At 37.1% G+C, this 15,321-nt stretch overlaps 1 protein-coding gene across 1 annotated transcript in view; it reads left to right on the forward strand.

The window, feature by feature from the left end:
* The first annotated feature begins 7,459 nt into the window (after window positions 1-7,459).
* The window catches only part of LOC120755267 (collagen alpha-1(XXVIII) chain-like), a 29,944-nt gene continuing 22,082 nt past the window's right edge, over window positions 7,460-15,321 (forward strand). Inside the window, exons 1-11 of the mRNA XM_040070032.1 lie at window positions 7,460-7,619; window positions 8,374-8,942; window positions 9,874-9,894; window positions 10,428-10,487; window positions 11,622-11,675; window positions 11,754-11,798; window positions 12,776-12,802; window positions 13,081-13,125; window positions 13,635-13,679; window positions 14,341-14,394; window positions 15,153-15,221. Coding sequence (XP_039925966.1) covers window positions 7,460-7,619; window positions 8,374-8,942; window positions 9,874-9,894; window positions 10,428-10,487; window positions 11,622-11,675; window positions 11,754-11,798; window positions 12,776-12,802; window positions 13,081-13,125; window positions 13,635-13,679; window positions 14,341-14,394; window positions 15,153-15,221 — 1,149 coding nt within the window. The remainder of the gene's footprint in view (window positions 7,620-8,373; window positions 8,943-9,873; window positions 9,895-10,427; window positions 10,488-11,621; window positions 11,676-11,753; window positions 11,799-12,775; window positions 12,803-13,080; window positions 13,126-13,634; window positions 13,680-14,340; window positions 14,395-15,152; window positions 15,222-15,321) is intronic.

Raw genomic sequence — 15,321 nt, forward strand, 5'->3', positions numbered from 1 at the left:
GGAAAAAAGATTACCTGAAAAGGTAAGCAATAAATGCAGTTAATTGAAAGAAATGGAGAAGGAATAGACTGTTAGGCGACCTTTGGATCCAGAAAAAAGATAGAAAAAATAAGCTTGTAATTTGCTCACTTTGGAAAGCTTCTTAAATGAATTTCATTTAACTGGAATTATGTCTTTACACATTCCTTTGAATTTGATTACTCTTTTCTGAAGGTCTTCATACTCTGAGATGATCCAAAACAGAACTCACTTTAACCACTAAAACATTACAGAATATTAATAGTCACAAACAGAATGTAGCAAAACTAATTTATTACTATTTGATGCTCTCTAAGTAATGTTTTTATTTCCCTGTCCGTCAGGTGAAGATATGGTCAACATAAGGAAATGCAATATAGCCGTAGACATTTATTGTGTATGCAGTATCCAAAGCTCAATAAAAATACCTTTGTGAAGAGAGTGTAGAAATCTATAGTGCAAAAATCTAGTTTATTTTCCACAGCACAGAAAACCTGAAAATTTTCAAGAGGTTTTCAGAAAAGAAGGCTGAAGGTCTGTCACATTAAAATAATGCTAAAAAGGTCTAAGTTCTTATAAAAAGAAAAAGTACATGCAAAAGGCAGCAATATACCAAGCAGCCTAGGTTACCTAACAGCTCTCTCATTGCAATAAGTGAGGCTATTCATACAAGAGTCCTTTTCTGTGTCTTCCTTCTTCTCTACTTCAAGGACACCTCTGGCAGCCCACACCACGTTACAGGCCAAGCAGGAGGATAAATCAGCTACTCCCATCCTGATATTTCCAATCCACAGGTAATGCACAACACCCAAAGAGACCACTCAGAAGAAAAAGAAAACCATAAAAACACTTACCATATGATGTGTTTTGGTGTCTTTTTGAACCAAAGTGGCTATAGTGGCTATACTCTTACTCCGACATGACGTCAGTTTCCTGACGTTCTCAAGAAAGCAGCTAGCTGTAGTGCTGCTATTAATAGCCTTGCTCTATCAGGCATCTCTCGGCCAACCTGTGCGGCCAGCAAGAACCACGCAACTCTCAAACGTGAATCAAGGCTGACACCCCGTGGACATACCTTGTAATTGATTTTTTTTTTTTTTTTTTTTTTAACCTGATTTTTTAAAGATTTCCACACTGAGATTCTAGTCCAGACCTCCAGGATCCTTCTGAAAACCATTTGAAAAGATTCAGTTGTCCAATAACATACCTAAGACAAAAATAAATCAGCTGAAAACTCATATTATGTACATTACTTGTTTTCTTAAAAGCCTCTAACAAGTCGGATGTTTTGTAACAGTATACACAAGCAGGTAACAAGTTTAGAATCCTGCAACCTTTAATATTTAGAGTCTAGTCCCACCTCTCTAATTGTTACAGTTAATATGTGATAATAACAGAAACAGAGTAGAAAGATGTTTTGATATTAAAGCTTTGTGATAGGCAAACTACTTCAGAAACGGACATCCATTTTCTGTATTTTCACATAATCCTTTTCACAGACATTACAAACTGTAAGTATGGTCTTAGATTCAAGTTTTGGTGATTATTTAGAAACTACAGTGTTAATACACTTCTAGCCGTTGAATCTCAATCTAAAACTGAGGGAAGTAATTTTTTGTGGTAGCAGAATACACAACACATGCAAAATTACCCCCATACATTAAAAAAATAAGTTCACTTCCTGTGTTTCTTGCTTCATTTATTTCAAAAGCATCGATACTATCACAGAGACGTCAATTTTGATTGGGGGAGTATCATTAAGTCTAACAGAGAGATAGGTACGCTATGCACGTTTGCAAAATACTGCAAAACAGAAAAGTTTACATTATTCTCCCTCAAAGACATCAGCTATTATGATTTTGTACACACGTGGTTCCTAAAGGAAGCAACACTTGTCTTCACTACAAGAATATGTTACACTGCACTGAATGTGTCATACACCTTTTGTGAGTACATAAGCATTTAAAAACACAGCCTCCTTACCTCATCTTCACGCTGCAGACTCCTGAGTATTCCCTCACTCCTGCCAAGTATTTTATGGCTATCTCAGATGCTTAACAGCAGTATTAAAAAAGAGAAAAATGAAGAGCCACGATCATACCAGCTGCAAAGGAAAAAGATATATTTGCTAGTCCAGTCTCAAAGAACCATTAAAATCTATTGGGAACCATACAAAGAGCATGTCTCTGCAATCAAAGCCTTTGCTTACAGCATTTTCTGTAACAGTGGGTTCAGAGGAAAACAGCTGATTTGCTTTGATCAGCTTTCTCAGACTACATGCTCAAGACTTGTACCAAAAAGCAAAGACAAAATTCTGATTTTGCTGGAATCAATAGTTCTGAAACTGCTTGAATGTACACCAAGATTTCATTACTGTTTTTTTATAAGGCTGTGCCATTAGATGATCATTTTCCATATAGAAAAACCAGGTGAAGTTGCAGAACATAAATCCACATAAAAAAAAAAAAAATAATTGTAGCCTCAAGATTTGACAAACAGAAGTCAATCTGTCAATACTTAACCATGCTTAACTGACTACTCAGTTGAATCCTGTCAAATTCACTAGAACACATTTTGTAGTCAAAAGGTGAAATATATGTTATTTTATATTTGTTGAGATACCATCCTCAGTAAAGTTCTGATTTTTTTTTTAATTTTCTTGTTCAATTACTTCAAGTATTTGAACTTTTGAACTGTTTTTCTCAAAATTTGCATATGTGATACAACTTACAGGACAGTGAACCACAATCCTTATAACATTGCTCTTTAGTATCAGGATTCAATATATTGTAAATGATGTGCTTTCATTATTTTACAGATTCAAGTCAGGTAGGTTTCTGTTTCTTCTTGGCACTTTGGTCATGTACTGAAGTGTATAATAGAATAAATACTCTCGAAATACCATTACACCATGAAGCAGCCAGGTTAAATGGTCAAGACTATCTTGAGGCCACAAACACCAGAAGAAGTTTGTGTGAAGTGTGCGTGTTTTTAACAGTTCACAGCAGACTTGATATGTAAATTATTCACACTGAGGTAGAAAAAATGCAAACATAATTCAGGAACATCATGTCAAGTTCTTTGGGACCAAAAAAATGACCATCAGAGCAGAGGAAAGTCAAAGGCATGGTCTGTCAGCTTCATGCTGCTCCCACAAACTGGCCTCCCTGGTGGTGCAGTATTCCTTTAGCATATGGAAATATTCAGATGGTATTTTGCCAGCTATGCTGGCTCTTGATTACTCCATATCCAGTGATGTTACAGGCTTGTAGGACAGCCAAAGGACTAGTCAGGACTCTATCACATTCTGGTGACATGATATCATGCTACAAGACATTACTCTATTAAGAGTAACTAATGTTAAGAGAAGAGAATGTTAACTAATGTTAAGAGAAATTACTCAAGGCTTCTCAATAATGTATAGAATTTTGTCAAACAGTGGATGAAGGAGTCACAGTTGAACCAGACCAGGCTCAAGAGTCTTTGAGACCCACAGACAGAAGGGAGGAACAGACGAAGAGAGCACTGGGAAAGAAGTTTGGAACTGCCAAGCTTGCTGCTACTTCTGCCCATTAGGAAGCAATAGTGTGGGCTGCTGCTGACACAAGAGGTTATGCTACACCACAGCAAATGGCATCTAAACCCCAGTTCTTCATTCAGTGTCCCTTCAAAGAGCCCTTGCTACTTCATGCAAGTGCTGAAGCTATTACCACCTATGCAGTGGCAATGCCACCAGCAAAGGGGTATAAATATCACCTTTTCTTTCCTTTCCTAAAAGTGCTTAAACACTCACAAAAAGATCTTGCAGATCTGTTTTCATTATACCTTTCCTCATGGTTCTAAAATGATAGGGAATTCCCTTTGACTGAGTATAACCTATTCAGATGTGGTTTTAAATAGTTCCATTTACTCTTCTATTCTTTGAAAAAAAGTATTAGACCTCATTTCAAAGATTTGAAACACTGAGATCAGACAGCTGAGAACTCTTGGATTTCAAACAGTGATGGAAAAAATCCAGAGATCTGAATACGCAGCTATATCTGTGATCTCAGCTTCAGTTGGTGCAATCATAACATAGCCTTAACTCCTGCAAGGATTACCGGTCTTAATGTTGGAAGCATGTATGAGATAAGATAGCTGGGCCCAACTTAGTCAACTAAATACAGAAGTCTGTAGTGTCATCTACCAGAGATGTAAAAGATACTTAAATATGTTTAAATATGAGTGGAATGGAAATGCAATTAATTGTGTGCTGAAGCATCTGATGTCTAGATTCCTCAAGAAAAAATACAAAACTTTTCTACTCCTTTACCAAAAAAAAAAAAAAAAAAAAATCCAGTAATAAATTATAACACTTAAATGATAGCATGAATGTTCCTTAGCATAAGTTTTAAGGTATTTATCTTATTTTAAAAATACATACAGTATAATACCATTAAAATATTAAATAAGCACTTAGTAAAGTTTGCGGTAAATGAGGCAAGAAGTCTTGCTGTTCATTTTTATTTTTAAGAGTTATCTCAGATGTATCAGGGCATACATATTTCACATTGGTATCATTCAGGTTTTGATAAGCTGTCACTATAAAAACGGTGCAGGTATTGAGAACTTCACAAGTTCAGAAGACTGCAAGTCTAGAAGTGTACTGTGTTACGTCACATAGCTGGAATTCTGGACAGAATACCATACAAACAGGTATAAAAATGTGGAGGCCTCACTAAGCTTTTGAAGTTGCACCTGGTCAAGAAAAGAAGAGAAAAATTTGTCCTGAAGGTAAACATTATTCACCAATAAAAGGAATAGCCTGAAGCCAGGAACTTGCTACTAAACATGCAAGCAGAATAGTTAATTAAGAAAATATTTGCCAGCTATGATTTGAGGTAGGAATTAACAGTGAAAATTAAAGAATGACAGTGTTTTGCTTATGCAGGGCACACAATCCCAACCATAAATAACATGCTTTTCCTTGCTAAAGTTAGACTTTTTTCCTCAGTAAGATTCAGGGGCTATGGGACATTTATTATACCTATTTCAGTTAAACACCATATCATTTGTGTTCCTAAATGGGAAAATATTGCCTTTTCATTCCTTACCTTAATCAAAATCTGAATATGACAGTCTAAGCACAGAAAAATCAAAGTGGCTGGAGGGAAATAAATGTCAATTCTTTCCAGCCTTGAAAGAAGACTCTTTCTTAGCTGTACTTACGGCACAAATAGCTGTAGCTGAGTTAGTTTCAGCTCAGGTAAGGATAAGCAGCCATACAATATGTAGAGTTGCATTCAGCCATCCTAGTTCACCAATTCTGGACTAAATGCCGGCAAATACAGAAAACGGGGTTAGAACCATAGCAAATGGCTTCAGCATCCAGCTGCTTTGTCCTGCCAGTCTCTCTCACATGTCTAAACTGGAGCCAAAGCTGCATTCTCTCTCCACAATCTCCTCAGCTGCCTTGGCTGTGCCTGTGATAAGTGGGCTGGGCTGGTAGACACTGAAGACGGACAGGAGGACAACAGTTAGCATTGGGTCTTCTTTGTGTGCCTGTTGATGGAAAATTATGAGTCCACAGCAAAAGAAAAAAGGTATTTCTGTGAAAAAAAAGCTACTTGTTTAGTATGTTAATTTGGAATACAGAGTTTTCTGAGAATCTTTGAAGAATTAGGTGACAAGCTGCAATCACTAGTAAAAGAAATAGCCTTCAGGATCCTTAGCCACCCAGCTTAGATTTTGAAGGCTTCATACTATATGTCAGTCACTGTTCTCTATTACAGTCTTTAAAAGGAGATGCGTGACAGACAAATCAGCAGAAATTGAAACTGGCTTTCAGACTGGCCTGCCTTTTTTGACCACCTCATGCTGGGCAGTTTCACCAGGAACTGAAATTTCAGTTGGCCAAGTTCATGGGACAATAAATATCTTTTTATTTCAGAGTTAACAGTAATCCCTCCTTATGAAGAAATTCTTTTAGGTTTGAAAGAGATCCTACAGGCACCAACTGCTAAGACGATGTTGACAACATGACACTCATTACAAGAAGCTGCCTAGTCAAGCATGAGAGATGTGCAAAAGTATGAGGGTAAAGTGAGTGTAGTAGTGATGAGAGAGTGAACACAACTGGGCTGGTGTGTAGGGAAGTATGCTGGGGTACGAACAGCCCTCTTCCATTCATGTCCAAGTTATGGATTAGGATTTTCGTGCCTAAACGGCTGTGGGGACTAAACCTAGAATGCATATGCATAGCCTCAGGGGAGAGGGGACGAGTGGGTGGGTGCGGAGGAGGGGGAGCCAGGATTGCTGTTCATTGCCCTTCTCCTTTCTGCTGGCCCCTCCTGACATATGACACCGACTCCCACAGGAGCTTGCAGCCCGGCTTCTCTCTCCTTTCCTCACAGAGCACCCATCACAAGACGGCAACGAAGTTATCAGCGAGCCCGGAGCAGCATTCTGCATCCCTGCAGAGCCTTTTGCTTAGGAGCACTGAGGTAAGGACCCCCTGCCCTCTGTGTCTGTGGGCAAAGGAATTCCCACCCTAAACTATCAGAAGCTAAGAAACCCTGCAGACAAAGCTGTGTTAGGGAATTTTGTGAGCCAGATTACTTATGCTCGGTCCTGAGAGGTTCATTCTGGTCACCAAACTGCCCATTTGGTATGCACTGCAGCTACCTGGGGAGTTTGCAGAGAGATGGCAATGAAACCGAAGTGAAGCAGGAATGATTTATCAGACCCTGAGCAGCCTGTGAGCTGCTCTGGGTGTGCTTGTGAGGCCATGACAAACAGTTATAATCCCTTCAGAAGGAAAAAGTCCTATCAGTAGGTAACTGTTGAGCCTAAACTCAGCACTCTGGGCCCACATCCCAGGATTGCACAACACGTACATTCATGCCTGGACAGCACCCTCGGGCCACGACTGTCCCTCCATAGGACTGTTGAGGCCAGGGGACTGGGACAGCAGGGAGAAATGTGCATGACCATCAGTTCTTAAGTACAGAGAACAGGGAAAAACTGAGATTTGCCTCGGTATCTCCTTGTGTCCATGTCAGCTCTGGAAAAAGCAGGTTTAGAAAAAAGCACCTCTGTGAATTACACTTGGGGTTGCATCCAAATTGCATCCATGGCAAAGGTTTCAGAAAAGACCTGGTTGGTTGTACAAACAATACCAGGCAGTAAGAGAGAACTGAAGTGTGTTTGTAAAAGTCTGTCTCCAGTTTGTCACATGCTTGAATGATATGCACTATGCTTGAAAATCATTCCAGTATGTCCCTGTTTATTATTAATTATGTGGTTTTGAAAAGATTTTACGCCAAGAAAGAAAAATCAGCTTGTTTTTAGGGATAATAGTTTAAAATACATGATTGCTAAGCAACCCGTTGAAGCAGAATTGAATAATGCTTTATCATCCTTGTATTGCTATGCTTCTATATCTGTGCTGTTTAGGAAACAAATGATGTTCCTCAGATTCTGGTGGCTTTTGTGGATACTTGAACATCATGAATTTTTAGCAGAAAATCTCAGGGAAGAGAAGATATATGGATTGAGAAGATCAAAACCTAAACACCTTCTGTCAAATATTGTAGAAAAATATCCCAGCCCAAATGATCAAGGTGAATATTGTAATTTTAAAACAGATATGATTTCTTTTTAAACATCGTTATTTATTTGGATTCTGGACTATATGGTTAACTTACCTTCTAAGATGCTTATATTCAGCCAGGTTAGCCTCATCCTAGATTTGCACATGCCTTATTTTTGCACTTTTATCTTTTGACTCACACCTTTTCCCTCCCTTTTTGTGTATTTCAGAAAAGGAGATAGCATCCTCATTTTGTTATGATGTGGCTGAGAGCCTATGACTGTCACAAGAATAATAGCCCATATAACTCTGTTTTCATAGAAGTAATGTCATCAGTAGTTCAGAAATTTAATACTCTATAGATCCTGCTTTTGGAAATTTTTGTCACTGGATATGAGTGTTAGCACTAGGGACAAAATCCAGCTCTGTCAAATCACATTCCAGTGTCTTGTTCAGTAAGTCTCATTTTCTTGTACATGGCTTCCACCTCTGCTGGTAGGATATACAGTGAAATACCAGGCAAGATGACAGAATTAAATTAAAAAACTACAAACAATTTCATACTACATGACATCAACACACCTTCAGCTTTTACTCCTTGGAGCATCTGTTCTGGAGCAAATTCCTCAGCCTCTATCAGCTTATGAGTGGCTCACACTTGTGAACACATGTGATCAAAAGTTTCCATAATTCCAATCCCACTCTTGAATCCTAAAACAGATGTAAGGGTAGAATGAGATTTAATATGAAGTCATTTCACTCACCTACATACCTATTTATTCTAGATCAAGATTGCATTCTGGAAATCGCTTTTTTACTGGACAGCTCCGAAAGTGCTAAGGACTATAATCATGAACAACAGAAAAAATTTGTACTGCAAACAGTAGACAGAATGAAAAGTCTGCAGCTTAGTTCTGGACGTACCCTTCGCTGGAGGATGGCCTTACTTCAGTACAGCAGCACTGTTTCCATCGAGCAAACTTTCCATGACTGGAAAGGTCCTGAGGCATTCAAATCCCACATTGCTCCCATCACCCACATAGGTCATGGCACCTACACGACTTATGCTATAACTAATCTTACCCAACTCTACATGACTGAAGGGACTCTGGGTAGCCTGAAAGTAGCCATGCTTTTCACTGATGGAGTGGATCATCCAAGAAACCCAGATATTTTTGCAGCTACAGCTGATGCTAAACACCAAGGAATTGTATTTTTCACAATGGGAATGACCAGAGTGGCTGAGGAGGTTAACAATGCTGCCAAGCTCCGGCTCCTGGCCAGTGTCCCAGCATCCAGGTTTGTTTTCAACCTCCAGGAGAAAGACACAGTGGAGAAGGTCCTCAAAGAAATGGTATGTATGAGAAAGAATTTGCATAGTGTTAGGAACATATGTAAATCTTGTCTTATTTCCAATATTTTGAAAATACATTTCTTCAATATGCCATTGAAGAAACATTTTACATGTTAAAGTGGCCCAATTCCCAGTTCCCAAGTAACAAAACACACTTTATTTTACCTCTTCTAAACAGGCAGCATTCTCAGGTGCCTCCTTTCAATAACATGGAAGCTGTTTGGTTTAAATAATGGCTTTGTCATAAATATACATGCATACATGAGAATTTTAGAGATCTGTATTTTATTGCTGCCCATCAACACATTTATGTCCTCTCAAGAGACTGCATTAGTTGTGGAAAGCGGAAGGAATGCACTGTATGTGGGCACCTCAGCTCTAGAGGGCTTCTAAAAAAAACCCAGCTAAATCAGTTATGATGACTTTATGTGACCACTCTCGAAGTCAAATCTTTTCTAGGGTGTTCTTCCTGTTCTCATTTTGTCTGTGCTTAACAGTATGAATAGGAGAGCTTCTGATTTTCCAAGTGGAGAACACTTATCCCTCACTCCTCCTAGAGAGCTGCTGCTATTCAGCAGTTTGTAGGTGCATTGTATTTCAGCAGTTTGTGGGTGCATTGTTCCCAAATATCTAGCTAACCTGTTTACCACTGTAATTTTAGCAGATTATGGCTGGATAAAGAGAGTCAGTGATTCCAGTCAACAATCTATAATAAGAATTGAAAATACTTAATTTATTTTTTAGAATGGAGAGATTGCTAGAATGTTGCTCAGAAATTAAACTTTAATTAATCTTAGTCAATATATTAATTGTATAATTTAATTAGTTAGTTTCAGAATCTATTTATTTTCACATCTTGCAGTGTCTTTTCTGTACAGTTTGATTAAGAATTTAAGTTTCTAATGTTGTTTTCAATATCTGTCTTTTACAGAAAGACCTGTCTGAGGAAGAGGTAAATATTTTAAGTTTTGTGGGTTTTTTTCCTGTGTGGACCTACTGCTTAATATAGATATTTACAATTATATGGAAACATAATTCAGGAAAACTGATAGCTCAAGAAGTTCATTAAATGCTAAGTCTAATGGGATTGTCTTCAAGTAAACATGTTTTTGTATTTGCAACACAGAGATTTAATTTGCTATCCTAAGGTAATTTACTAATGTATTTAGTAATCAGCAATTTATTAATTTACTAACTACTAATGTAATTTGCTAACCTAAAGTATTTTCAAAGAAAAATAAACAATGTGTGAGTATTCAGGCTAGCATGAATTTGCTAATACATCTTGACATGTCCTCTAACACACTCAGTGAAAAAGATAAAATAATAATAATATAATAATAAAGTAATATTATATAATAATAATATAATTTCTGGTCATTACAGGTGTATTTAAACTAGCCATACAGTAACTTAAAGGAAATGTCTGTGTGCTTTCTATGTCTTCCATTAAAATGTGCTGATTTATACTATTTTCATTCAAAGTGTCCCCAGGTTGACACATGTAACTGTGAGAAGGGGGAAAGAGGCCTTCCCGGTCCTGCTGTAAGTAGCTGTCATTTCTCAAATAACTGATATACAGTATAAATGAGAATGTAATTCAGTGTTGAAAAGTTTAAAAGAAATTATTTGAGATAATCATGAGACAACAAAAGTTCAAGGGTCAATATATACCCCTCCATAGTTCCATCGCATGAAGATGCCACACCAGTAGGAAGTGCACAGAGACCTGAGAATGCCATGAGACACTCCCTGCGTGTGGGAACAGACAGAAGGAGGAACAGTGTGATGTGCTGAGGCTCCCCTTTTAGCCACAGCAGTATGAAAGGCAGAAAGAAACACCTTTCCTGTCGCAGTCAGACAAGACCAGCTGGCTCTAACTAGATTCAAACATTAATATCCAAAAAGCTCTTTGAAAGCAAGAGAGAAAGCAAAATACTGAAGCATTAGGAACATCTGAGACAAGAATAAAGTGGACTGGACTTCTTTCAGAATAGTCTTACAAATAGAACCTCTTAGCACATCTAGGGGGTTGCTTCATACAAGGCTTGGTGATTGAAACTGCAGGGCTTACATTTTAAAAATAACTGAATGATCTGATATTATATCCCTGACACTGAACTAAAGCACTGTAGTACCTTATAGCCCTTGCTTCAGGTGAAGCGACAGTGTTAGAGTTTGAAAGAGAACCCTAGATTTGCCCATCCTCATCCTTTTGATTTGAATATTCTATACATACACAAACAGAAACTCTGGGTTTATGCAGCACAGTACAACACACTTTAATTGAAAATGTACCCTCTACTGTGTGCAAACCGTAGTTTTGTTTGAGTTAATATTTGCTGTCCTTACTTGGAAAGTGCAGGTATTGCTTACACAGAAGCATACACCCCAAAGAGCTGAGAAGAAAAAACTTAGCAAGCTGGGTAGTTACAAAAACAGCTGATCACCTCTTGAACAGCTTTGTTTCTAACAAAAGCAAAATAGAAAAATTACTGCCTATTGAGTTGGTCTGGCTGTTCCCAGATATTCAATTTCAATGTTATGGTAAATGCAGAGGTTTTGAGAAACAAATCTATACGAAGCAAATATCTTAAGTTTGAGAAAAATAGTGTATATATGTAAAACAAAATTATTTTATTAACATATATCCTAAGAATTGTATTTTGTTGTTTCCAGGGTAAGAAGGGGCGCACTGGTGATGATGGAGCTCCAGGCCTGAAAGGAGCAAAGGTGATTGGTTTTTCAGATTTAGGAGAAAGATTCTCTCTTGTCCTTATTTCACTGATCTTGATTTTAAATTATTCATAGGGGGACCCAGGTCTTAACGGAATCCCAGGACGAGATGGAATAGAGGTATAAAAATTTCCATTTCCCCTTCTTCTCCAGTGAGCAGTATTCCTTTAAGGCAAAATACTGCCATTTTTGGTTTTTTGTTTGGGTTGGTGGTGTTTTTTGGGGTTTTTTTGGGTGGTTTTTTTTGTTTGTTTTGTTTTTTTGGGGGTGGGGTTTTTTGGGGGTTTTTTTTTGTTTGGTTTTTTTTTGTGGTTTGTTTGTTTGTTTGTTGGTTGTTGTTTTGTTTTGTTTTTTTAATTGTTATAAGAGCAAATTTCAATTCTGGTTTACCATTTAATCATTCATTAACATTAGAAGAACTGAAAACATTTTCATTGCCTAATGAAAAGGAGTAATTCCTTCTTATATCTGTGATCTAGAAAATACTCTTCAATAATAGTATATAGTACCATACATAGTACCTCCAAAACATTGAAATGCTCTGATGTGATCATCTAAGAACAGTACAGAAATTGACACTCTGCCTGCACAATTCTGGGTTTATTTAAATTTGACAAATAAAGGACCCAGTGTATAATAGCAGTGAAAAATTTTAATGAAATACATATAGGAACTAAGTGTAGGACCAGTCTCTTAGTGCATAATTCTGAATTCATTCACATGTGAATCCCTCTACTTTATGCATTTTTATTCAGTACATTCTTTTTAACTAGTGACTTTTTCTTGTTTTCTTGTTTTAGCATGTTTTTCACTAAGATGGAAGTATGAACTCTACTTGATCTGCTTTTACATCACCAGAATCCCAGCCTAAAATGATATGCTCATACAATTCATTCACCCATACAACAGCATCTGCCCCGACTAAAAGGCACAGTCCTTCGAATCATGCTGCCATATTTATCAGAGTCATCTTTTCTATTTGAAATGCTATTTTTCTGAAGAGAGTAGAGTATTAAGAAAGCCAATACTCATGTTCCTATGTTTCTACTTTTGGCTTATATATTGTCACAACCTGCTTTGCTTTTTTGTTTTCCCAGGGGAAATCTGGACATAAAGGAGAGAAGGTACTTCAGTTAGTCAGAATTCATGCCTACATCTTTGTTGTTATTTGATATATATAGGGCCGTATTTCTTTTAAATACTAGTAAGGAGCAGCAACATCATCTTAGCAGCTGCTCCACAAGCTGTAATAGAAGATGTAATAGTTCCTCAATGAACTTGCAGCACAATTGCTATAGTATGTCCTGAACAGAATAACATCTAGGTCTTCAATTAAAGCACCTAGAGAATAAGGATGATATGCCTATATAACTCATATGTATTTATTCCTACTTTTTTCCAGGGTGAAAGAGGTGAATGTGGAATCCCAGGAATAAAAGGAGACAGAGTAAGTAGCCACTGTTATGTTTCCAAGAAACACAGCTAAACCACCAAAAAAACCCAAGCAAAGAAAAAAAAAATCCCTGAGTAACAACCATGATGATAGATTTAAGGAATATATATATATGGCAAAGCGCTACTTTAACAGAGGCATAAGGCTTGAAATAGTAAGCAAAGGGAAGGAGACAAAAATGAAAACAAGGTTTCTGATCTCCATTCGCCAAGATTTAGTGCATAATTGCTGTAAATATTTCAAATAGAGCAAATAGAGTTTAACCCTGGATTACCGATCCTAGATAATGAACTCTGTTCATCATTACACTGTATTTTGGTTAAAAGTCAACCTAATAATATTTATTTAATACTTTGTGGCTGCTGAACTTATCTAAAATTTAGTTTCTATTTTAATGTAAAGATATCTAAATAAGACACCTTAGTAAAAAGTTACCTAAAAGTGGTTTTGACAAAATCTAAATTTACAGAAATACATTCTTTTTTTTTTCACTTATCTTTCAGGGCCCTGAAGGTCCAGTAGGCCCCAGAGGAATAAGAGGGATGCAGGTAAAAGAAAGAAGGAAAAAAAAAAAAACAAAAAAAACCACAACCAACCAGCTATGAAAACAACAATAGCTGGTTCCCTGGGATTCAAAGATCTGAAATAATATCATACCCCTTCTGACATGGAATCTTTGAATTGCTGAGTTGAAGGCACCCAAAATCTATCTTCTTAAATAGCAAAATTAATAAGAATTTGGAGAAGCAATATAGACAAATAAATCATCCCTATAATTCATTCAGCCTCAAAGACCACAGCAAATGCAGTTCCATAAAAACAAAAATCACTCATTTCCCTTTCAGTGTCTTAACTATTTCATGCCCTCAAGAAGTACATGGAAACTCTTTAGTCTCTTGTCATCCCAATACTCTCAGACTGATGGCCAAGGAGCTTTGCCCACCATGGATGTTTCAGTAGATCTTGACTGTAGATTACCTTTAACTGTATTCAAAAAAGGAGAGCCAAAGTCTCTCCCCGAATACCAGAACCAGCTCCAACTGGGTTGAGTAACTGAATATATACATGCAACACAAAGCAAAGCTTCAGTCCTGATATGTTTAAAACTCTTATTTTCTTGCAGACTTCGGCAAATAATAGATTATTTTTCAAGGTGCCACTTTTATGAAAGCTTGAAAAATTTCATTGAAACCATTCCTGTTTTAATAGGGTCTGCAAGGACAATCTGGAGATCAAGGGCCTGAAGGCCTGCAAGGATCAAAGGCAAGAACTGCTTTATTTCTTCTCTTTATTAATGTTAAAAGGTATTAATATAGCCTCACAACAATTATGATTTTATCCTTATATTCTATACCCTTCTTGTAGTGGATGCAGTTTAACTTGACATAGATAGCAAATTGTGTGCTTTTTATATTTTACAAGGTTCTTAAGAAAGTTATTACTTTGTTCTTGGTATCGAATTCTGATCCAAATCACAATCCCATATTTATTAATGAACAGTTAAAATATGGTACAGTCACAAAATACTACTTAGCATTGCATTTCTTCAGTTTTCAGTTTAAAATGTTCTTTTTCCCTAAGTGCCAAACAGGAATTCTGTTTGGCATCTCAAATCAAGTCTTTCCTTGAAACTGAGCATTCTCTAGAAGAATTCTATAGGTCAAAAGGAATATTGTCGTGAAAAAAACCTTGAAAATCAGTGTATAAGGGACATTACTTGTTATCTCTCGATATTTTCTTTGCATCTGCTGGCTAACAGTGATACACAGAACAACTGTGTGTCAAAACTTACATGACATGAAACATTTTTCCTTTAGTTAAATCTCTTATCTTCATACAAGAAACGTTATTACAAGAGAATTTTGAAGCATTGAAAGGATGAACAGATGAAATACTGTGTAAGACAATTCCAATAGGCTGAACTTCAGGATGCATTAAGAGTTAATCTACAATGTGAGTTAAACTGATTTTCCTAGACACCAATTTATAAGAAAAGTTGTTTTCTTTTCATTCTTTGAAAGGGTGAAAGAGGTCACCCTGGGCCACCTGGCTTGCCTGGAGAGACTGGAATAGGACTGCCGGGCCCAAAGGTACAAAAGGCTCATCCTCTGTATTGCATGTATTGTAGGATAAGGACCAAGACAGCTGAGCTAGTAGACTTGCTGACTCACATGAAAATTCAAGATCATA

This window comes from Hirundo rustica, chromosome 7 (assembly GCF_015227805.2).
Source record: "Hirundo rustica isolate bHirRus1 chromosome 7, bHirRus1.pri.v3, whole genome shotgun sequence".
NCBI classification, from domain to species: Eukaryota; Metazoa; Chordata; class Aves; order Passeriformes; family Hirundinidae; genus Hirundo; species Hirundo rustica.